Genomic DNA, 25,506 nt, shown 5'->3' on the forward strand with positions numbered 1-25,506 from the left:
ATACACTTAATCAATCAATCAATCACTTTGGACTAGCAAACATTCCACTAAGTCCACAACCAGTGCTTATAAGTATTCACTATTACAATGCCATAATGCCACAGTTCATACACTTCGATAGCAAATTCTGATGCGATAGTTGATGTGTTCTAACAAAAGAGGGAGATTATATTTTCTAAAGTTCCTGTTAGCATAAAAAGTCGCCAGTTGCTATTATATTCATGAGCATTAAGAAATATTTTTCATTTGTATTGAAATGAAAATTTCCGTAGTACACGTGAAGAACATTTCAATATACAAATGAACTTTAACTCAAAATAAATCGGGTGTCACGAAATGAGTCTTATTAGTATTTAATACTCGTAGTTAGTTTAATCAAGGGATCCCAGGTTCGATACCCGGTGGAGGCACATAGTGGTTCGGACCCCACTTTAAAACTGTAGGTCCAGTCCCGATTAGCCTTACTGTGCATAAAGTGGACTTAAACACCAAATCAACCAACCAATCGTAGTTAGTTGCTAACGTAAAAAAGTATGTTAATATAATTAAAAATACTCTAAAGCTCTGTCTATTGTTCAAACTTTTGTTCTTAATCATTTGAAAATATCTTTTTGGACATGTTAGCGAGAAATCTTGTTATCTTCTGGAAGATTTTTCTATCGCAATTTTTAAACGTATAGGCTACTCATAATTCTGACACTTCTGTTGTGAGAATGTTCGTATTTTAATATTGCAAAAAGTTGTCGCAACAGGTTTGAGTTCAACACGTCATTAATATGAATTAACTTTTCACTGTACATTGTGCTTACTGTGCATTGACCTCGTACCGATCTATTACCGTGGAAAACATAAGTTGACCGTTATCAGCTATATTGTGACGAACTTGAATATTAATTATGCGTGTATAGCTTTGACATTTTCCATTTAATTTAGTTTATTTATTATTCATTCTTTGCTCACCCGGAATATTGTATAAAACCACTTAATTATGCAGAATTAATATTAATTTATGTTCTTGGTTACATGTCAGTGCCGTGCAAAAATTATTTTACTCTTTTCTTTAATATATTCCCTTCTTAATTATATTTCTTCAGGCATTATCTAATTGCACACTTTGTAAACGGAAACATAAATTCTGTTTAAATGTCGGCGACAATAATGGATGACGTCGTGATAGCGTTTTCATGTACAGCGCAAAATGTCTCGTGTTTCATTGGAGACATGTAGGACATCCGACGAATGAACCTGTTGTCAGTATAGCTTGGTGATTGTAGGGGAATAACTTGTGAAGTTGACGGGAAATTTTGTTATCAAGTGTGATAGTAATTTTCCTCTCCTTGTAGCCAATTATAATTATTGATTACTTTGATTATTTTGTGACAAATATTAAATGCTCTTCTGTTATATGTAACTTACGTGATTCTTGCCACATTTAAAACGAAGAATATCTAGTACCGTTACAGTACAGTATAATTGCAGGTAACACCTCGATCCACCCCTCCCTCCCCAAAGAAAAAATATGTTCTAATTCGAAATAGAATTTATACACAAAATAAAGACATCACTCTCCGTTCTTTTAGGGAGATTTCAAGAAATCGAAGTGTTAAAATCGAGCTTTAAAAGAACATCGAAAATTAAAAAAGTTGTTTCCTAAAATGAGAACACAAGTACAAATGTAGGAAATTTATTACTGAGTGAAACATGACTCCAAATGCAAAGAAATAAAGAAAGAATCAAATATGTAAGGCAAACACAAAATTCTATGTTCAACAAATATTTTTGTACAGTTGCATTAAGTGTGGGGCGTTACCCCCACACCCCCTATACGCCTTCATGGCGTGGTGCTAAGCACAGGGGAGCACTTTACCTTTTTCAATTACGGGTTTCACTATATTTTATAAGACCTAATGGCACGAACACAAATGCTGTTATATTTCACTTTACCGGTTGGTTCCTAATATTAATTCTGTCTAATAAATGTAGGCAAACCTTGCGCACGTATATTTCTTAAACAGAATTTTGTATGTCTTGCGGGGCTACTCCTAGCTTTCGCGTGTATCTCTGTGGCCATGGGTTAACAAGAAATTTATTTTAGACCAAATAGGAACAACACATTGAACCCGGTATTCTATCATTCCAGCATACCGTTTCGAAGTGTTCCGATAACAAGATGTTTTAAAAAATTGTCTTTAGATTTCTACATGGCGTTACGATAGCCTACACCAAGTTTGTATTTTCCTTTTTCTATGTACAAATAGCTATGCGTTTTGTTTCTAGAAATAACTTGGTTGGTTGTTTCACCATACTCTCGTGGTATTTACCGACGGAAATTTGTCAAATTCTTCTCCAAGTGCGTTTTTCATCACAATAAAATGTGGAGGGGTGCAGAGGGGGGGGGGACTTGATGTAATCAAGTTTATAGACACAATTATGTCTAATCACAAAGGTAGAAACATGCAACGACCCGCATTGACGGAACACAAAAAAGAAAGAGGAATCTCCCAGTCGGAGCATGGCAGCCGCCATGTTTAAAAAAAAAAGGAAAAGGAAGAAACCTCTGCTGTCAACGTTGGCCACAAAGTAGGAAAATTGTTTAAGATAATCAGAATCATTGTTTAACAACTTGAGATAACGAGTTGTGTTACGTTTCTGGAAAGTATTCCCATGTAGGCTTGTGGACTTCATTGTAGAGAAGCAGGCTCAAGTGTGTGACGCGTACAAACCCAACTCCTTCATCCGTGGCTAAATTAGTCACTTGCACACATCGTGCATTCGTATCAGCGATATTTCCAAGCGACTGCCCTGCCCTCTGTGAAGTGGGGAGCGACAACAAAAGAACGGAGTATCAACCGGACATATCAGGAAAAATTAAGGCAATTAAAAAAATAAATTAGCCTTGATTCTAAACCTGCTCGATAACCCCCTTCTCCCCTCTGCAGTCGCTCCTGAGTTAATTTAAATAATCTTTGAGGAAGACAAGAGTCGTTGGAACGTAAAGTTTGATATCTTGTCCGGCTGAGTTTTCGAATGGGTTGAGGTGGGGAGAGGGGAGATGACAAGAACAAAGGCTTTGTATATCTTTAAGTTTTCTATTATGTGAATATGCGGGAATGTAATACTGTTGTTTGTTGCTTGCGTGCACAGTTCTGCTCACGTAATAGCACTTGGAGTATCTCTTTGAAAAATCGCTTCGTTCAGCTTAAGTAATGAGGCAGTTAATTGTAGGCTGACGATCACTTTCGAGCGAACGTGATTATTATTCCAGGCTTTCTTTTGCCCTGCGAAGTCGTTGAGAATATTGTCAGGCTTTAATCGCAGACTGCTTCCTTGAACTGGGCTTACCAAAGCTCGACTTCACGTTTCCCAACCACTCTACAACATCCACCCTTACAAATATGAATATCATTTTAGAGAAGACAGCTATGCGTGTGTTGGTTGCGAACGGATCATCTTGATGATTCATGCGAATCGATTCCAGACGGCAATTATGAACCGTTGATCGAACGAATCTGCAGCAACGTAGTCGGCAGAAAGACACGGGAGATCCGAACTGTGGCCGAACAGAAGACAGCAAAAGATTTTATGTCGTTTATAACACATTCTCTCTCTTTCCTAATGCGAAGAAAGTGATTATACACGTAAAAACGTCCATAGTTTTTTTTTGAATCACTTAAATAAATCGTTTATCTTCTCATTACGTGAAATGATAACCTCTCCAAGTTCATAGTACTGCAAAAGAGACTCTTAACGGCCAAATCAGCTAGGAACAAAGCTTTAAAGGTCCATAATTGTCAGAAGTGTGTGATAACGAGAATTGTTCGTTAGATATTTCAGCCGCCCCTTTCACTATGGAGATCGGATAGGGTAATTGTTGAAAAATCAGGATTTCGTACAGTCGACGAGTCGGTGTAAGATGTGGGTGTCTAATGACATCATCTTTCTATTGCAAACTTTACGGTTAACTAAGTGGCACGAGGAAGGAAAGTTTGTTGGTTGATTTGGGTTTTTTTATTCGCTTTCTGCCACTTTTGGCTAATCGTGAAGATGAGGATGAGCTATGATACTAATGAAGGGACGCTCGCAAAGAACACCCATACCCAGGCAGGGATTCGAACCCGGAACCCCTGGCGTCATATCACGCTGTGCTAACCACTCCGCCACGGAGGTCGGCGAAAAATTGTTGTTAAATTCCCCCATCGCATTGTATTTTCAAAAAAAAAACATATATAACGTTGGTACATGAAGAGATGGAAAAATGTGAACTCTTCAGACCTAAAATTAAAAGGTAGTGGCCCTTGTGATTTACATGCATAACTCCCCCGTCCTTATGAAATTCCTGGATACACTACTGAACTAAGAGGTAAAGATACGGTACAAATTAAGAAAATTGGTTAACAACAGTATCTGCGATTTGATGTCAAAACTAGGGGAGGGGAGCGAAAGGACAGTTTATTTTTCTTATGGTGCAGTGCCAAAAAGTGAGAACAACTGCCTCCACGTCCCCTGTAATCGCCGCCACTGGTTAAAAAGTTAACGTTATTCACCAAGAATCTCATTGTATGCACATTGGAAGAGGATACAGTAATTGTCGGTGGTAAACTATGTACGCGTGTTCCAACGCAGGTCGTATCGTGCAAGCTCACGATTCGTAAATGCAAAACGGATGCGGTTGAATTTAGAAGAAATACTACCGCTGCGACTTCAGAAAGTCTTGTTCACACAGATGTTTACTACGGCTTTGCATTGTTCCAACCAGTGACGCAATATTCTCGATGAATCAACGCTACATTCGAGAACATATTGCTTGACTAAGTATGTTAAGTGAGCACTTCCAAGAAATAGATTGTTATCATGCAAAGCTTCCATTTCATTTTCCCTCAATTAGATTCAACTTGGATGTTTTCCTCAATTACAGACCCGCACTCCTAAAACTATATGGTTGGTTAATGGTGAGAAATACTCGAAGCTTCCCTGAAATTGGACAGTTAACAGATGTCGACGTGCTTAAAAACAATATATATTTGGTGGAACTTTTTCCTTCTCATACGAAACAAAGAAATAGCGATATTCCGTGTGTTTAAAGCTGTCGATTGTTTTACGGTTTTTGTGTACTTGGCATTGAGATTCTTAAAGCCTAATTGGTTGATCTCAAATGGAATGTTCCTTATTAGAGCCTCGCCTTCCTGCAGGGGAGGGGTGTTGAACAGAGGGGGGTGGAGTCACAGGGCTGACATGCCAACTCGGGACTTTGACATCTGACAAGACTGCTTAAATCAGCACTCTTGAAACACAATCCTTAGTAAATTGAAATTGGCTTTGGTTTTAGAGGCAAAGGTTCCCCGTCTTCCAAGTATATTGCGATTCATGTGTCTGCGGATCACCGCATAGCTAACGAAATCTATAGACAGTGACATGACGTGAAAACCAGTTCCTATTGTTTGGCGTTGTCTGGTTCTTCAATTTCTGTCGTCTTGAATAAGGCTTTGTTGAGAAATTTCTCGTCGTTTTCACCGTTTGTGAGTTCTTCGATACAACATCTGGCAGGAGCAAGACGTTTAGTTGGCAAGAAATCCCGCGCCAGCTGAAATCAAATTGGGGCATTTAGATCACCAGGCAGAGAGAAATGTGCTTATTACAAAACTATCGTGAAGACAGAAAGGTTCAAATATGTCCCGTGGTTGGGGATTAATTATGCTCTGAATCTTGGCGGCTTTTAGTATCTCGCGTGTAGTCGATTGACCGCGTTCGCTTTCATACCAGGATTTAACCTATAGGAATTCAGATGGAACTCTGCCATACGATCAGCCGGAGATGTCTTTTTGCGTCCATACTTACGGCTCGTGCATTAATACAACGAACGGGTTGGAAAATATATAGGCTCTTATTGTAAACAAGCCAAGATAAGGATAAATGCTTTTGGCTAGACAGGAGCAGTAATCTGGCTTCAGATTGGAAGTTTTCCAAAGTATCTAAAATCTTTAATATAGGTAATAAACAGCATGAAAGGACACCACTAACCGAACCCGCACGCGAAAAATGTGATAATTGGACAAACAGAATATACATGCACATAGTGATCTCTACTTTAAGGAGTCTATAAAGTAAAATCCAGAAATTCATGCAGATATTTTCATTCTTCAATATGTAGTCATATGATTCTAGCGGGGATTGGCGGATTCTTCCAGATGTTTAATCGACTTTTGAACAGGCTTTTTTATTCGCCAATTACCGAAACTGCTTGACGATTTAGGCCAACTTGTAGAACTTGGGTGCCTGCACGTGGACATTCAAACACAATCGTTTTGTTTTGTTCAATATCGTAAAGATTACTATTAACGCCATCTTATGTGAGTTGTTTCAAATCAAGAGCCCACTACAAGGTTGGCACAAACATTATATTTGTTAGTAAAGAACCAATCCAAACACATTTTTTTAAATGTAAAACTGCTATCAAAGGTAATATCTATGCAAATTGCTGAAAGCGTCTTATTTACTCGATTTTCATGCAAAAATGACCCAGCGCAAAATAAATGTCACATCTATTAGCTGTTGCATCTACCTAAAAATAAAGACATCTGATGAAAGATGCAGAGACGAAAACTTAATAACAAACAAGCATCACCTGAAAACATTGACAGTGTTGCTTCTTCTTTGCCTGCAGTCTTCCCATCAAGCTGTCTTTTGATACATTTCACATTTTTGCACGCTTAGTATACGTATGGTCTGCTTTGAGTCATTTTTGTGCATTTGTGTATATGTTTATTCATAAAATTTCCTTTTTAAGCCTGAAAAATCTTTGTTAGTAAAAAGAACATGTAAATATATGCATGGCTTCAAAAGAAGGGCCCCCTTTATGCAAAAACAGTGTCCCTCTGAGGTGCAATTAATTCTTTGTGAGTGTTCTGCTGTCATATATTAGAGTAATTACGGACCAAGGATGTCTTGACTACGCTCAGAACAACATTATGGGAAAAAGACCTTCTATTTTTTTTTCATGTGGATCACAGTTTGCATTTCCTTTCTTACGTTTGTTAATACTATACAGGGGTGCTGAGATATTGAAATGTGCCTGGAAAAGCAGAAAAGATGCATAATATAAGGCGTACGTTCCTTATCGTTAATTCACTTTGCCCCATGGCTGTCTGGACTTTTATATTTAATCATAAATTCAAAATCTACAACCTTGTACTTTTATCGTCAGAAAAAAAGTGTCTATGCACCGTGCTGAAACGAGATGAACTTCCCAAGTTACCCTATACATACAATGGCGTGCCCAGGATTTTCGTAAGGGAGTTACATTTTAGAAGTCAGTCCCATATTGTGCCATTTTCCCCTGCATTTGATTTTTTGTAAGGAATGTTGGGACAAAAGGATGGAGCATGACCCACCAATCCCACTCTGAGCACGCCAGTGTCTACGTAGATGGAGAAACCGGTACTCAACACTATTGCTAATCAGACTGAGCTCATTGCATGTTTTCTCCTGATGGCGTAATCTTGGTATAAAAAGCATTTATCAGTAAAAATTGATAGGGAAATATATATGCGGTATTATTGCACCGTGCATGTATTAAAATATTATAAGTGAATACAAGAAACCACAAGAGAAATGTTAATTTCCAGACGCAATTTATTTCTTACTTAAAGCAATACTCATATTTTCGAGCTGGGAATTGTGTGTATTCAGGCGTTTGCAACATTGTAACTTCACTATTCGTTGATTAATTCACACATGCATTTTACTTTTCCCACTCTAATACAAAACTTGACGGAAGCATTTAAAATATAAATGTATAAATATCAGAAATAAATTCTGAAACAATAAATATAATGTCTAGTCATAACATTCACTCTTGGTTATTTCTCAGGTTTACTTTTTTTTAAACCTTTGCGTCTCTCACATCTTCAGGAATTAACCAAATGATTGCTTGCCTCACACCCTCTTTAATTTGTTGGAAACAAACAATAACAGCAAATTTGGTTCATTTCCTTGATGCATTCTGATGATCATATTCACACGCGATGCCTATTCGCTTCTTAGTAGGACTGAGCCGAAACCGATGATTGAAGAAAGTAACAATTAAAAGTTGTTCAAAACATTGATGAATATTATACGTATCAATTTAGCAGCGTTTTCCTTTAAAGCATTCAAAATTTACCTCAGAATATTAAAATATTTTTTTCACGTAATATTGGTGCAAAATCAACGAAACCTTGAATTTTGCATAACTTCCAAGCATGGACGTCCGCAGGATTTTTTCCAGAGAGGGGCAAGGAAGGTATTTTTTCCAGGGGGGCAAGCAAGGCACATTTTCCCCAAATAATTATGTTGTTACCTCAAAAAACATTGCTTAAATTTGAATTTATCATATTCATACAATAATTAACACGTATTATTGTGGATAAAATGAAATTATGTGTGTGAAATATATAATTTTTGGTTGACTTTCATTTTCCAGGGGAGGGCATCCCCCCTTGCCCCCCTTCCGGACGCCCATGCTCCCCGAAAGTGTCACGTGGGAATTTTGTGAACCCCGCGAATGACGCAACCGCCGGGAAAGTATCGGCAAATAAAATTCAACCTATACTGATCGGTATCGGCTCAACCCTACTTTTGAATATTTCCCAACACAGAATCACTGCTACACTCTCTGCCTGAGAAGTACTAGTAAAACTAATTGATTTATGCAATTCTAATTACACTTGAGAAATAATTGGCATACGTATGTCGTATTCGTATGTAACTGAATAAGAAAATATTAACATATCTTATTTTAAGTAAACATCATTAAGCAATTCGTTCATATTTTTAAGACGAACCAAGGATGTTAAAGATTTATAATAAACTGTATTGTAGTCTATATTATTTTGAACAGATATAGGGTGTCCATAAAATCTGTAACCAATGAGAGAACTGACGAACAGCACATTTCCTTAATGCAAAACGTGCTCCACATCTTTGATTGATTTGATTTATTTTACTTTGTTTACTTTTGGCTAATTTCGAAGATGAGAATGAATGGTTATGAGATAAAATGGATGAAAGGACAATCGCAAACACACAATACGAGCCCTACGAGGATTATACCGATTCAGATGTCGGAACCTCGCTACAGGGCAAAAGGTTTACCCTGGCACGGCTCCCGCCAAAACCTTCTCTGTCGTCTGCAGGACGTTGTTGCCACTGATTTCGGCGCAAGCGAGCAAACGTGGCGAGGCGACAGGCCGGGCTGCGAGCGGTCATTTGGGGGTGCAAGCACAGATGTATCCACAACCAGAACATTCACGTCCTTGACAACGTGGCAACGAAGGAAGCGGCGACCCCTGGTTGGCAGAGGACAAAGCACGTTCTGTGTCCAAGGCTTCTGCCAATGGGTGAAAACACTCACGTGACGTCCGGGAAAGTTTGCCAGCAGAAGGAAATCTACGGTTTGGCGCGAACTGTGCCAGGTTAAACCTTCTTCCCTATAGTCGCTAGACTTTATGACTGCCCTGTAGAATGCGTAAAAAAACTAGAAGGTATTGCATTTGTAAATCATTGTCACGTTTTATATATATGAAAACAAAATTACAAGGCCGGGACTAAGACGATAGCATTAAGCCATGTTATTAAGGGGAGACTTATTTCTTCACATTCCATAACTCCTCCCCCATAGATGACTCAAACATCTTGAAAAAGTCTGCATGAGAAGTAATCATCTTTCTTTTTGCCCTCATCCCCTTTGAAAATTCGCACTTGAAATATGGATCACTCAGAATTCCTAAGGCATAAACAGTGAACATTATTTCCTCCTAGACGCGAGCACGGACATATGATGATTAGCAAATGCAATTTCCCCTGGTTCCTTTACGGATTCCTCCTGCCAAATAACAAATTAATGGTGTAAATAGAAAATCGAAAGCTTTGTTGGGGGAGTACAGTTCTTTTGACTTTGTAGGTAAAGATTCTGGCCTGCCTGCATTTGCCCGAGGGGAAGATCCACTTACGGAGGAGAGGATAGCCCACATTCTCAATGAAGCTAACCAAGCCTTGAAATCTCAGGTGGAAGATAGTCGTAGTAATGACAGCAAATCACCCAACCATGCTCAAGTGAGTATACTTGGATAGATCTTTCTCATTATTCAATTTTAGAAAGTGATAGGTTTGAAAATTAGTTACTAGTTGCAGAATATTTAATCTGTCTGTAGAGATTTTTGTCAAAATTAGCAGAAAATGGTAACTTTGCAGTTAAAATATATTGATGCAGACTTTTCATTTTCTTAATATATAAAATATAAATGCAAGCAATAAATATTATCATCAATTAAGTAATTATTATAAATTATAATTTAATTTTACTGAAGCTTGCTAAGCCAACCAGCACAGCACACAATATCTCATATTTCTGGAAGGTTACAATAACTGAGTTACTTAACATTATATTACATATACATAGCTCTCTCTCATGTGCTATATGGGAAAGGTTACTGTAAATGTGTCCTGCATGGGAAATGTTGCTGTAACTATAATGTCACAATGACACGTTGGACAAAAGAAACTAAGAAATTTCAGTCTATTTCAACTTTAATTGGAAAATTCTACGAATTATAAGATATTTATGCTTGCCGATATTTGTGCTAATACTCCTTTTCATATTACAAAAATGATATATATTTGACAATAATAATAATAATTTTGCATCACAGTGCTAATAATATTATAATAATATTACACTTCTTTTCCAGTCACCATCTCCTTTGGGGAAGGACATGCAGAATAGGCGACTGAAAAAGTACGAAAACGATGACATTCCACAGGAGAAGGTTGTAAGGATTTACCAGGAGGAGTTGGCGAAGCTCATGGGAAGGCGGATAGAAGACACAATGCGGGGACCTCGAGATCACTTCCCAAGGTATATTTGTAATTGGTTTGATTTTCTATTTGTATTAGGTTAAAAAACTGAATAGTGTTACGGCACTTTGTTTGTATGTTCCCAATTAAAAGTGTGGTCAATAAATTTCTGAGATGACTTGGCCAAAATGGACATGGACATGCCTTGTCGGGACATGTCACTGTTTACAATTAAGATGCAGTTTCATATGTATTTCAAGTAGTTAATATGAAACAAAAATGTCATAAAACTAGAAATGAGTCTGAGTGTGTGTATTTAAGCTTTAAGTTCAGGACTGGATCTGCTCAGAAGAAAGATTAGAAGAGACAAAAGATTATGAGAATCTTCATGTTACTGTTCTGGCCACAGGAAATAGTTTTTTCAATTATATGGCAAAGAGTTTCTACTTGAATACTGTAACACTTGAATAAATGTAGAACTTATTCAAGTTATAGAATGCAGGCTATAAATATTATGATATAATTGAAAAACTATTTCTGATAGTCACTCATACGGACGTGCCGTTATGTAGGTTTCATCCACACCCTTTCAATGATCCTGTAACACTCTAATATTCTATTAAAGGCAGTAGTTAAAAGTTGGGGGAGTGGATGTTGTCCACCAGTTGAAAGAAATTTGTGTAAAGTATCCCATTAAATAGGATTATTTGTTAAGTATCTCCAAACTCAACCAAGAATCCCCCATCTAGTATTATCCACTTCAAGCTCTGATTAGAAGAGTCCATTTGTAACTCTTTATCATAGAAAAGAAAATACTTTTACACCTAAAAAATTCTTTATGTTCTTCTTGTGTCAAATGCTTGGTAAAATAGTCGAGAACAACTCATTTCTATTGAAATTTACAGCCACAACAAAATTGGTTGAGGTTCATTTCAGACACGCTTCCACTCCCTCTACAAAGTTATTGATAATTGTCCATGTTACCACATTCAAATCACGAATTTTCAAAAACACCTTATTGACCTTTCAACCAAATAAACATTGGTGTTCTTCAGGAAGCAGCATGAAATACTTCTTACTGCATAACATTAGAATGGTGAAGTTAAAAAGAAAAAAGGATAACACCAGGACACAAAGTGTCAGCATCGTTTGGAGTGAAAAGAAACATAGTAAATACAAAACACACCACAGTAAGGTATGTTGTTCGTATCATCTGCTTAGAAATCCCTGTCTAATACAGTGTTTCAAAAGTCGCGTAACCCAAACTTTGAAAATTTATATCATGAAAACCGTAAGAGATATTTACACCGGGTTTACTACATTATAAAGCCTCATCCATTGAGATATTTTTCAATGCTTAACATTATCAGTTTACTTCATACAGAACATTAGATAAATTAATAACTGACGGAAGGCAGTGTTATTATTTTTTTTGCACTTTTGAGAGAAAAATATATAAGAAATTATCGAAGGGTCATAATTAGACGTCTGATGACTGATGTCACGTCAATATGTCATTTGTGACCAATATTGATCATGTGCAGAATTTGATGGATTTATGACTGGCGATTTTATGGGTTGAGTGAGAAAGTGCTATTTTAGGGACATATCTCTGTAGCTGGCAACACTAGCAGTTTTACTATGATCCTTCACCTCTACAAATTTGAGTCTGCTGCTGGAGTTTACATGAGATATAGTAGAGTTGGGTAGAAAACAGGAGTGTGCATTGTGCATCACCACAAACCTCAGCTGATCTAACTATTCTCTAACCACTCAAGAAGTTTAATGTTCGCTAATGTAGAAAAGCTTGAAACATTTTGCATGTATATATTTCTTCATTATAAACTAAACTATCTGATCAATTTGCACTACTATAATTCAAGAGTTCACACATTACCAGTTGCTAACAATGCTTGTTTACTAAGAGCAGCCTCATTTGTTTTGATAGTTTGCTTTTTCCGCATTTTTTCAGTGGGGCTCCAATGGACAGAACGCAGGAGGAGATTCGAATGGCATTGGATGCGTACCACCGCGAACTAGCCAAGCTGAATCCTCCATTACCAGGAATTCCAGGCCTCATAGCCCTTCAGAGCCAGAACGGAGTTGCCCAAGACTTATCATTGCCAAAGGAGAGGAAGGACAAGCTTCCAAACGGAGGTTCCGACATGGATCTCGACAAGAAGGATGGAACGGAAAGCAATATTTCTGAAATGTTAAGGCATGCAGGCAGTGCCTTTTCACTCGTTAGACCAAAGACAGAACCAGGTACGTTTTGGCATTTCTATATGCTTATACATGAGGGCTGGGGCATGTCATAGCAACAATATTTTTTCTCAAAGTTAAATGCTGGCACCACAATATGATCGACATTATTTCATTGTAAGTGCAAATGTGATCAGCAGTCCCCAAAATCATAGCTTTAAGTGAAAATTATAAAAAGGAAATAGCTTCAGAAATTCATAGTTATAATTCAAGAGGGTTGGTTGGGGGCATAGTCCTCCCTCATTGACCAATATGCCTTCCTCCCTAGATATCAAGTAGAACTTGATACATAAATGATTCTTTTATCCCCATATACACACTTTGGTAAGGTATTTTTTTATGGGTATACATGACTGTCACCCCAGAATATATTTCCACCTTTCCTCTGCCAGCCCTCCTTTTTTTTTCCTGGCACTGCTACTATTTCAACCAAGAATTTCACATTGCATAATTGTCAATGTTGTAACACAACAAATTTGGCATTTTTGTATACGAGCAGTGTAATCAGTATTTATAAATTTTGGATGTAGTATTGGCAGTCAAATTTAAAAATTGAATGTGAAGCTTGAATTCTGTATACAGATGTATTAATGATGCACATTAGATACTGATTTTTACTTGAAAATGTTTGAAGACATAGGGTAATCATGGGTTAAATATGTAACCTTTTTACACAGTAAATCTTGTTAGTTGCATGAAATTTGGATCTTGCAGCTTTTCTCCAGGAAGTAACAAAAATGTTTGTTTGCAGGCCAACCTGCAGGAAGTGGGAACAGCCCTCTTAACTCCATTCTGCCTCCAACCACGGTGGACGATTTCTCAACATCTTCAGCGAGCCCTTTGCAGAGAATGGCCTCTATAACCAATTCGTTGATCTCACAGCCTTCGACTCCATCGCACCACAGCCCATCGCAGAGGCCGTTGAAAGCTGTTCTGCCACCCATTACGCAGCAACAGTTCGACCAATTTAATAACCTCAACACAGAGGACATTGTAAAGAAAGTAAGGATTTTGGTAATATCTTTCTCCTTAGTACTCGTGTCGAAACTTGCAATGCATGGCTTAATATCTGTGTGGAAAACAATTGCACCGAGTTATTTTTCTCCACAAATTTACTTTTGTTTTTTAAATTAAATCTTGTAGTTGAACCACAAAGATCTTACATATGAAAGTTTGGAGTTGCTTTTCAAAAATATTTTTGCCTACCGATTTCCGTGACACGGAATGTGAAATGTAACAGTGTGTCATCAAAATTAGTAAGTGAGAATTTATTGTACAAAGCAAATTGGAACTTGTGCATTCATACATATCGCCGGCTGAATACTATTGTGTCGTGTGTCCATATCAACTGAATTTGTGGAGAGCTGATTGAAGTTCGTATTTTGTGAATTTTGAATACACTACAAGATTTGCGCAAACATTTTGTTAATGTTAATAATTCATACCACTTGACAGACAAATACATTGCTTCAGAACATTGAGGCATTAACCTGTTAGGAACACGATAACATTGTCTATTCATCTCCGGTGAAAAGTGCAGATAACGATAAAACAGTATTCAGCTGGCGATATGTAATTGAGTAGGACTTCATTGCTCTCTGAAATAATATAACCTATTTCAATAGAAATAAACTATATAAATAACATTGGTCAAAATATTAGAGGGGAAAGGAATAATACATTCATGCCTGAGCTTGAAGCACGAATATGGAATGTTAATTATTTTTTTATTTTCATCTTGAGTAGTACGCTGCTTTTTCTTAGTTAATAATTACTCATTCAGACTTTATCGTATGGATAATGATACGATATAATTTACTATATTGGACGTTAATGACAATTTTAATTCAAACTTCCTTGATCAATGCATGTCAGCTGATACACTGCTGAGGTTTTGCCCACAAGAAACTAAGTATTTAGAAATTATTTAGAGAACAGTGTACATGAATATTCTTTTCATTTATATGTATAAGAACAATAGTACAGTGACAAAATTGTCAAAATAAATTTCAGGCCATTTATAACAATGTGTGATCAGTACGATTGTTGGCATATAGTATGCCATTAATTATTAACTACTTAATCAGACCACTTCTGTCATATACTGAAATATAGACTTTGGTGGTTGATATTAGAACTTAATTGTGCTGGCTTCTAAATTAATACTATCAAAGGGACTTTTATATCTCATAGTTTTGCCTCACGGCCACTATCATTGATTTTTATGTAATTTCTTTTTTTTGAAAAAGACATTATCAATGTATTTGAACTTGAAAATTTTACTTTGGAATTTAAACAAAGTGAAATAGTTTTACAGGGTGGGACAGAAACAATTAGATGATTTAAATTTGGCACAATACCAATATCTTTGTATATCTTTGTAGGTGATGTGCTAAAACACACATCCCTGAGTAGAGCAGTCGTCATCTTCTAATTATCATTAACCTTAATAATTGTACCCGTGCAGTGTGGAAGCGATCACATTTTCAACTTGTATCCAGAACAGAGCTTCAGTGAATGTACAGGATGAGGCAGAAACAATTAGACAATTTAAATTTGGTGTCATACCGACATCTTTATAGATGGCTTGGAGAAACACATCCCTGGGTAGAGCAGTTTAAAGCCTTCAGTTGTGCAGCATTTGTCGGAAGAGTGCTGAGCGTTTGCTGTTGAACGTTCTTTAGAAACAATGTAGCGCAGCATGTTTTCGATGACATTTTGACATCGGAGGCCTCTTGCTGACAATGGATGCAGTAGTCCTGAATTGTGTAACCCAATTCAATATTGTTTGGCATGTCAGAACCTTTTCATTCCTTCCGATGTCAAAATGTCATAAAAACACTCAGCATTACAGTAGTGGAGTCGTCGTGTTTAAAGAACGTTCCCCAGCAAACGCTCGATGCTCTTCCAACGAATGCTGCATAACGACTGAAGGCTTTAAACTGCTCTACCCAGGGATGTGTTTCACCAAGCAACCTACAAAGATGCCGGTATAACACCAAATTTAAATTGTCTAATTGTTTCTGCCTCACCCTGTACTGTACGTTCATTGAAGATCTGTTCTGGATACAAGTTGAAAATGTGATTCGCTTCCACACTATAGGGGTACAATTATTAAGGTTAATGTCAGAAGATATTTTAAATCAATAACAATTAAGGTTAATCTGGATTATTTTTTTTTGGGGGGGGGAAAGAACAAGGAGGATTATACAATATTTGTAACATTGAACTGGTCCTAGATGGAGAGAGTGCAAGGATATTTTAGGAAAGGTATGAACAAAAGTTTAGTACAAAAAATACAAATTAGGTTTTAGAACAAAGTTTAGGGTAGCATTATTCAAAATTTGGATGCTGATAGAGAAGATTTGGGAGGTTGAATCAGAAATGTTTGTTGACAATATCAAAAATGCACTTTTGATGACATCATAAATCACACACCTGATAATGCTCTCGCCAAAGCAAAGCACTAACCCAAGATTGTTTCACATTACTTGTAACTTTGATCCCCAAATCAGAAGTAAAACAGTAGAAAAATAAGTTAAAGTAGTTTTGAACTTATTTTTAACGAGCATTGTAAAATGTGCATATGTGTTATATTTGACTTTGGTCCTATGTATGTCATTGCTAACTTTGGTCGTGCCTTATTTCAGGTTAAGGAACAGTTAAGCCAGTATTCAATTAGCCAAAGGTTGTTTGGGGAGTCAGTATTGGGTTTATCTCAGGGAAGTGTTTCCGACCTCTTGGCCCGGCCCAAACCATGGCATATGTTGACACAAAAGGGCCGGGAGCCGTTCATCAGAATGAAGATGTTTCTGGAGGACGACAATGCGGTGCACAAGTTGGTCGCCAGTCAGTACAAGATAGCGCCCGAAAAACTGATGAGGACAGGAGGATACGGAGTCAGTTCACGTAAGTTTAATGCAGGTGTTTATAAGTGTCATAACATCCAAGATGGAGGGAGAGTCTTTTGTTTCAGAGTGTAGTTGAGAAACTCTAAGCAATGAGGATGTGTGGGATTGGGAAAAAAACATTTTTGTCCCAATTCCAAAATCGAGAAATGACTTCCCCAACTTTTCGGGATCCCGAACAGTCGGGTTCAAGATGGTCATTTTTAAAAGTAGTTAATTCTCAATGTTTTCTGCATTGTAAGTTTCTGAAACTTTTCGGAAATTTTTAGCTTTTATTTGAGAAATGAAAAAAGCAATGAAAAACAATCACTTAAGGTGAAAATGACATGTAGAATTCAGGATTTCCAGAGAATTAAGAAATTTAACATTTTTCGTACTGAAAATTTCCTGATTTAGTCAGGAAGTTGCGAATATTTCCTGTCCTGAACATCGGGATTTAAAAAAAATTCCCATCTCGACCAAACAATTTCTGTGCCACTTACCCCTAATACACAATAACAAACATGATAGCATCTCCCATGTTAATGTCTTAACATTGCCATCTGAGAAATAACTCATTGTAATATCAATTCTGTGATTTCTATTCAGTGTAAATCAAGGGGTCCTGGGTTCGATACCCGGTGGAGGCACATTGTGGTTCGGATCCCACTTTAAACTGTAAGTCCAATCCCGATTAGCCTTACTGTACATAAAGTGGACTTAAAACACAAAATCAATCAATCAATCAATCTATTCAGTATAATTGAACTAAGTCAGACAAAGAAAGAACAAAATATATTACCAGTATGCACCCCTGTAGCACAAACTCATATCCTTAACACAAGCTAATATTTAATATCGAACTGAACAGAAGGTCCATTATAATAAGTACTTAAAATAGCACATATTCTAAATAAATAAAAATAACCCTTCAAATGCTTCTCAGACGATTTTAAGCATTAATAAGAGAGCAATACAGTGGATCCTCATCTCCTACATTCAAGACTTTCTTTATTTATCAACAAACAGGAAAGAGAAGAAAAAAATATGTAATGTTTACTTGGGTAGTTTCAGCCCAAAATCATCCACCTCGTTTGCATTATTGAAGCAATATTTTTTTTCAAACTAATAAATAACACACAATATCATATAAGCTCAAATATTAACATATTATTTCACAATACTGGGCTTGCTGCACATTTTCTGATCAAAAGATCTCAGTTTTGATTCTGTGTGGAGGTATACTTGTTTGGATTTTGTATTCCACTTTAAACTGTAACGATTCCACATTGCATTTGAAATCATTTAAACTGAACATATTTTCAAACATATAATTGAAATTCACAGAACTACTTTTCCCTAAGGGATTTCTCTCTTGGTGAGGCCTTATATTTCAGAATGCTAGAGAAATTGTGAAGTTGATATATAGGGTGTTCATGCTGGAGGTATACAAAAATAACTACTTATAATGTGAAAACTACTTTTTATATTTTCTCGTATTGAGGCTCAGCTGATAGATCCCAGATTTCAGTAGTCCACTGGTGTGATCAATAGTGCTGTTGAGTCACGCATGCGCACGCTTCTGAATGAAACGTTTCCTGAACATTGGATTGGAATAGGAGGGCCAACTGCCTGGCCACCGAGATCCTCAGATTTGATATCATTAGACTTTCTTTTTTTGCATGGGGCTTAATTAAAGATGTTGTGTACAAGAGAAAAGTTCACGATTTGGGTGATTTGAGACAGCGTACCGTTGCGCTAATAACGCCTCAAACGCCGGTCAACACTTGGCACAAGCTTGAGTATTGTTTGGATATGGTGTCCACATTGAGGTGTACCAGCGTACATAAAAACTTTCTGAATTACTTTGTACCAAACCCGGGCCAAGAAAGTTAATAAACTTTATAGATGCTAAAATGCATGTGTGTATTTTTGTATACCTATAGCCTGGACACCCTGTATATTCATTAAAAATAGGAAAGCAAAGTAAAATAAGCAAAATAAAAATACAAATCTATGCTTATTGACGTGCATTATTTATTCCTGTTTTTGTATTTAACTTTCATCTCCTTTGTATTTCAGCAGCCTGCACATCGAAACCTCTACCAAAACTCTCGGATTCAGTTTCGAAGGCAATGGAGACACCAATGATCCCTGCTGCCCTTGCTGTCAGTCAAGTTCAACTCCCACCCCAGAATCCCCTCCTAGCGTCCCCCTCCCAGCCCCCTCCAGAATCTGCATTGCTAAAGAAACAGCCAAGTCTACGAACCCTGCAGCACATGCAGCCGAGCGTCTATGAAATGGCTGCACTCACTCAGGATCTAGACACTCAAACGATTACAACAAAGATCAAAGAAGCTTTATTGGCGAACAACATAGGACAGAAAGTAAGTGTATATGTTTAAATGACCAAATTATGAAGCAGGTGGAATTTTTCAGGTCTGGCTTGGATTGCATATGAATTATCCTAATTTTAGTTTTGAATTGTAGTTGTTGATACATCAAGAAAATAAAAATATTATGTCAATTCTCAGCAGATATATAGGTTTTCTATGTTGATCAAATATTGCAATACACAGCCACTTTCAATTCAGAAGTCAATAAAAGTTGTTTTTAAAATTTGAGTCACCGAAACATTTTTAAAAAATTCCTTAGTGGATAAGTGGACAGTGCACCATATTTTATTAATATGTATGCTGCACACTTCAGACAGAAGCTTTTAAAGGATAGTAGGATTAAAACAGTTAGATTATATCGAGTTTAATTTAACATTGATACAATAAAAACACTAAATCTATAAGAAAACACATATTATTATTATTATAATTATTAAAAGCAAACATTTTTTCTTTATTTTTATTATTATAAATTGGGTTTTTGTTGAGCTTAGATATTTAAAATGAATGATAATTTTTCAAAAATAGTTTGTTATTACAATTTGAATCTGAAAGACTTCACATTCTAGGTCATGTTAGTAGTTTCAAGTTTTTGAGTCGTACAACCAAACAGGTTATGTTCCTTGATTTGTCATGGCACCTTTGAATATGAAATTTATTATACACAAATATATTTCTATTTAATAGAAATTTGTTACAGTGTTCATTTTAATAATTTCAGTGTGTTTGGAAGAATTAATTTCCAATATTTTCTTTGGTGTTATTGGTGAATCTTTAAATATTGGAATATAAAGTATTATTTTTATGATGAATATATTGTATTATATGAAATTCTTTTTTGTGACTTTCAGATTTTCGGCGAGGCTGTTCTGGGTCTTTCTCAAGGTTCAGTAAGCGAACTGTTATCCAAGCCAAAGCCATGGCATATGCTCAGCATCAAAGGTCGGGAACCTTTCATTCGAATGCAACTGTGGCTGAACGACCCTCACAATGTTGAGAAACTGCAGCAGCTGAAGAACGAGAGGCGGGAAGCAAACAAGCGGAGAAGGAACCAGGTAGCCGACAACAATAGTGACACATCATCCAATGACACGACAGACTTTTACCATACCATGCCTGCAAGTCCAGGTCCCCCCTCGGCAAAGAAACAAAGGGTTCTCTTCTCCGAGGAGCAGAAGGAAGCACTGAGGCTAGCGTTTGCACTCGATCCATATCCCAATATGGCCACGATAGAGTTTCTGGGCCAAGAACTTGCTTTGTCCTCCAGAACCATAACCAATTGGTTTCACAACCACAGAATGAGACTGAAACAGCAGGTGCCCCACAGTGTCGATAACATGAATGTCCCCCCTGCAGGGCGCGAGGGTCAACCTTTCGATCCTGTACAATTCCGACTGTTACTTAACCAAAGGCTCTTGGAGTTGCAAAAAGAACGAAACCCAGCCTTAGCTGGGCTGCCCACCCTCCCTGGCCAACTGCCTTACCCCTACTTCAATGCAGCCCCTCATCTACCCGATAAAGAGCAAATTAGTGGACTCGACCTCACGATGACTGCATTGAAACGTGAACCAGACTTTGAGGCTGACAGTAACGCCGGGAGTGATATAAACGAGGACTCTAATCTATCTTCTTCGAGTCTCCGCGAAAGTAGGGATGATGACGGGGATAAGCATGAAGACAAACCAAAGGTGCCGTCGGAACAGCCCGCAAGTCGGTCTCGGCGTAAACCAGCAGCTCCGCAATGGGTGAATCCCGAATGGCAAGAATTGGGAGACGAAAAGGAAAAGGAAGTGATCATAAATGGTGTGTGTGTGATGCAGACTGATGACTTCGACATGAAGGAAAAGGAGGAGGAGACTGTTCGGGTCGAGCCAACTCCCGTGATGGACCACGATAGTGAGGAGTCGGATATCAACAATCTCGAAGAAGAGGAAAGCCCCAAATCTTTCTCCAAAGAAGAAGAAGGTGAAGAAGTTCGCGAAGAGGAGGGTGTAAGTGTGAAAGACGAATCGTTGTTGAAGTTCGTGAAAGTAGACGTTGAGGAGACGGAGAGAAATTCGGAAGAAGAAGAAGAAGAAAAGACGGAAACGTTGGTGGCAGAGGTGGAAGAGAAATGGAGCAGCGGGAACAAGGAAAAGAAAGACACTATAGAAAAACTTGAACAGAGAATTAAAAGAGAAAAAGAAGATGACTGGGAGTTTTAGAGAAAAAAAAAGAGAGAATGAAAGGTTGAACGAACTTTTATCTCTCAAGTTATCTCATATTTATATAAAGACTTCATTTTGAAGCTGAAGTGCAATCATCGAAGTTAATAGTTGTGTGTTATTTTTTTCTCCCCCCGTTAATGAGTGATGTTATATCCATCTTGAAGATTTGGAAAAAAAATCCATGTATTAGTGCATTTTCACAACTTGTTCTCTTTACGTAGTCAAAGACTGTTATTAATTGCTAGCCAAAATGGCATTTGCCAAGCAAGTTTTAAATGTGATAAAGAGCTTAAAGTAAATTAATTATGTGCTTACCAAACATTAATCTAGTTGGGTTATTCCAACATTTTACAAGACACTTTCAGGCGTATGTGAGCCTTAAAATCACACTGTCTTCTTCTAGTTGTCATCAGCATTTCGTAACTTCTGGTCTGTACGTGAATTTACTCATTTGTTTGGTTTTCTGTGAAGACCATATTCAGGATTTTGTGTACATAGCTTATAGGCTGCCAAGTGATGTTAGCGAATGTAAAATAGGAACAAATGGTGTTAAAAGAAAAAGTTACAATTTTCTGCCCATAATTGCTGCTTGTATTATAAATGAAAGAATATTTTTTGTTTCGTTATAACAGTTTCTGAAATACTTTCAATGCGAATCTCAGTAATATGCGTATAGTGTATGTCATTTAAATTAATATTCTTGCCGAGAATATACCTGATTTCAGAATCCTTGGTAGCAGAATAGTCAGAAAAAATTCAAATCTCATATTTTGAAAGGCTCTCTCTTTCTCCATTTTAGGATATATATACAGCTTATACCTCCGTTTTTTAATGGATTTTCAGCTTCTGACAGAAAAAAAAACATATTTCCTTTTCATGCTGTTTGCTATGTGATGAGGTACATGAAATTGCTATGAATGACTGCAGAAAATGTGTATGTTCATCTTGTATTAATATCACCCTACCTATCAATTCCCACTAGTCTTCTAAAAGCGAACTGTCTAGTCGATCAGACCAGTGAATGATAATTTACGTATACATGGAACTGTTTGTTGTGATTTATCGGATACCACAATTTCTTCCAGTTTTGCAAACAAAGAAAATGGAAAAAGATGCTCACAAGTTATATTTGTCAATTCTTGTACATAGAAATATTTGAAGGTAAAAAAAACAATGGTATTTCTTTCCACGTTTCAAGTTATTGTTTAACAAAGAGCGAAAAAAACACATCTCTCTCAAGTTCAATTTGTATTGTATCCGTCTTCAATTTAGTAAACAAATTGGCAGAAGAAAACTAAATTAAAGTTATAAATGAAATGTTTTAATTATGTTGTATAAAAGTTATCATAGTGTCTTTCAGAGTTTGTGTTGGTCCTGTTACTTTATACATTATGCTTTAAGTATGTACATGAATTCCCTTTTCTTATCCAACATAAGTTGATGTATGTGATGTTTTAGACTGTATTTTTATGAAGAGACGTAATAGATTTCAGAATGCCGCAGTTGGTATGTGTTTTTGATCTGCTTTTAAAAACCAAGAAGGCAAAGCATTTTTTCATGTTAGTATTGTTGATGCTTTCTTTTCGTGTCAAACAAACCTAAATGCCCCCCATTTTGGGTAGAAGTTTACATTATGAAAACGCACATTGTATGTACATGATAAGAATGAAAAATATGACGAAAATGTGGAAAAAAAAAATTAACACAAACTCGATCTCATATTGCCAAATTTGTGAACCCCATGCATGTGAAGTTAAGCTAGGTTTAGTTTATTTCCAGTTAAATTTATTTATGAACAAATTTTAAGAAAATAGCTTGTTACTGTTTCTAGAAAACAAGGTTAAACACTGGACATGGGTTAAACTCTTTTTTAAAAAATAATATAGAGAAAACTTTATTAAAAAATTGCGGCTACCCAGTAGTCTGGTTCATTTTTTGTAGAATGTCAAAAGTGTTCGTTTCTTCCTTTTGCCGTTTAAGTATTCTTGTAATATTTGCAAATAGAATAGCTCAGTCTGTTAGTTAAAGAAAAAATATACTCTCCATTTTGTGTTTTGTAATTGAAAGACAATCTCATAAATATTTCTAGGAGTACTTGAAGCCTATATTGTTGGTTATTTGTTGAACAAATGGGTACATAAGACGTGTGAGGCTGTGTGAGAGATGTATGTGTGTGTGTGCGAGGGACAGAGCCGAAAGAAGCTTGTTGTATGCACTGTCTAGATTGCAGCTTTTTTATATATATATCCCTGCTCCAATGTATTGACAGGAAAATTATCGTTAATCATTTAAATTAGAATAATGTATTATATTTATTTTTTGGGGATTTTTCTTTTCAACGAATAAACTCATTTTAAGGTTTGTAAAATGTCACTGATACCTACCTACCACTGCATCTTGACAGCTTTCAGGATTTTTTTATGTGATATGTGTTCTTAATGTAAGATACTTGTTTGACGAGAAAAAAAACAATGGAACAATATACATGGAACTGTTGTCTGCACTGAAATGCATCCAACTCTCTTCTTTACTCAGCTGTTCTTTAGTCAGTTCAAAACAAAAGAATGGTACATTAATTGTTAATGTACAGAGAAAAAATTTCAACATTATATATAATTATATATATATTAAAAACACACATATACATATATAGATATATATATATATACACACGCATAGAAATTTTCTTCCAAGTGTTTGTGAATTTTTTCGAATTCTTAACATTTCTGTGCCCCCCCTCCTGTTGTGAATAAAATACATTGAAGCTTTACAAAAGTCCAAGGTGTTAAGAAAAAAACTTTATTTGGGCCTAAATGAGATGAGAATGTATGGGCATTGTGTGTTACGTGCCAATGTGAGGAAGACTCTTGCCCCTCGTTGTGTGATGTCTTTGTTATCGCCTGACACTTTTTCCTGCGGTTCAAAGACAATGTTGCGGAAGTGATCACATGCACATGTGGTTAACTGAAGAGCATTGTTTCCATATTAATTTGGAACAGTGGTGGGAAAAATTATAAATATATATATATATATAAATATATATATAGGTTTAAATATATTTAAGACTCTGTGAGAGTTACCGTATGTAGTTCTAGAGTATGTTTGCATGTTACGAAGTGCCCAAAAAAACATGCAAAAAGATAAAAGAGTTTTCATTTTATTCTTTATTCTTCTTGTAAATATTTATATTCATATCATTGTGTCCTTTTAAGATTTCTAAATTAAAATTTCTCTGTATTTATACAGGATTGTGTTGATTTTACCTTTTCTTGAATTTCCTAGCTTTTTTTTGTAGTGTATGGAACATGAAAAGGATGGTTATCTACTGCTATGTTAGTTCGTCATATGTAAGTATTGTGATCATTTTGTGGCCAATTTGCGATTAGCCACAAGTGACCGAAGAGCAAAGTGAAATAAATCATTGATGTGGCAAATTTTTGCTCAGCAGAAAAGGAAAGCACATTTTAGGAAACATGAACGGGTAAAGAAATCACACCCAGCAATGCAATTCCCATTTTTGCATTATTCACAGAACGATTAAGTGCATTTACCTCAAACAAAGACCACAGTAGACATAGATCCATGCTGAAAAAGTCTTTAGTGCCTCAAGACAAAGAATCCCCATCGATTGTGTACAAATGAAGTTACTTAAAATGAGCATGAAAACTAACCTACACACCATTGCTTCATATTTAGAAGATTATATAAGATAATGAATTTATTGGAAAATTTAATATGGGATTTATTTTATATATTGTAAATGTTTTCCTTATTGACAAGACTTTCAATGCTTCACAGTGTCTTTTATCCTGTCATTTTATCTACACAAAAAGTTGAAGATTTAGCAGATGCTGGATGCCTGAACAAATTGTATCAAACAGGTACAAAGAATACATCCGAGTACTTATTAAATGGTCATATAAA

The 25,506-nt window shown here is 36.5% G+C and overlaps 1 protein-coding gene across 11 annotated transcripts in view; it reads left to right on the plus strand.

Moving 5' to 3' along the window:
- ct (homeobox protein, cut) overlaps positions 1-24,807 on the plus strand; it is a 135,633-nt gene extending 110,826 nt beyond the window's left edge. For 3 of the 11 annotated variants that reach the window (XM_083128593.1, XM_083128598.1, XM_083128601.1), the window contains 7 exons: positions 9,938-10,089; positions 10,725-10,891; positions 12,779-13,095; positions 13,844-14,094; positions 16,743-17,001; positions 19,062-19,366; positions 20,227-24,807. In XM_083128593.1, coding sequence (XP_082984719.1) covers positions 9,938-10,089; positions 10,725-10,891; positions 12,779-13,095; positions 13,844-14,094; positions 16,743-17,001; positions 19,062-19,366; positions 20,227-21,579 — 2,804 coding nt within the window. In that variant the 3' untranslated portion in view covers positions 21,580-24,807. The remainder of the gene's footprint in view (positions 1-9,937; positions 10,090-10,724; positions 10,892-12,778; positions 13,096-13,843; positions 14,095-16,742; positions 17,002-19,061; positions 19,367-20,226) is intronic. The other 8 variants (XM_083128600.1, XM_083128602.1, XM_083128604.1 and 5 more) reach the window with 5 other exon arrangements.
- Positions 24,808-25,506: the final 699 nt, after the last annotated feature.

Source organism: Lepisma saccharinum, chromosome 9 (genome assembly GCF_977018435.1).
Source record: "Lepisma saccharinum chromosome 9, izLepSacc3.1, whole genome shotgun sequence".
NCBI lineage: Eukaryota > Metazoa > Arthropoda > Insecta > Zygentoma > Lepismatidae > Lepisma > Lepisma saccharinum.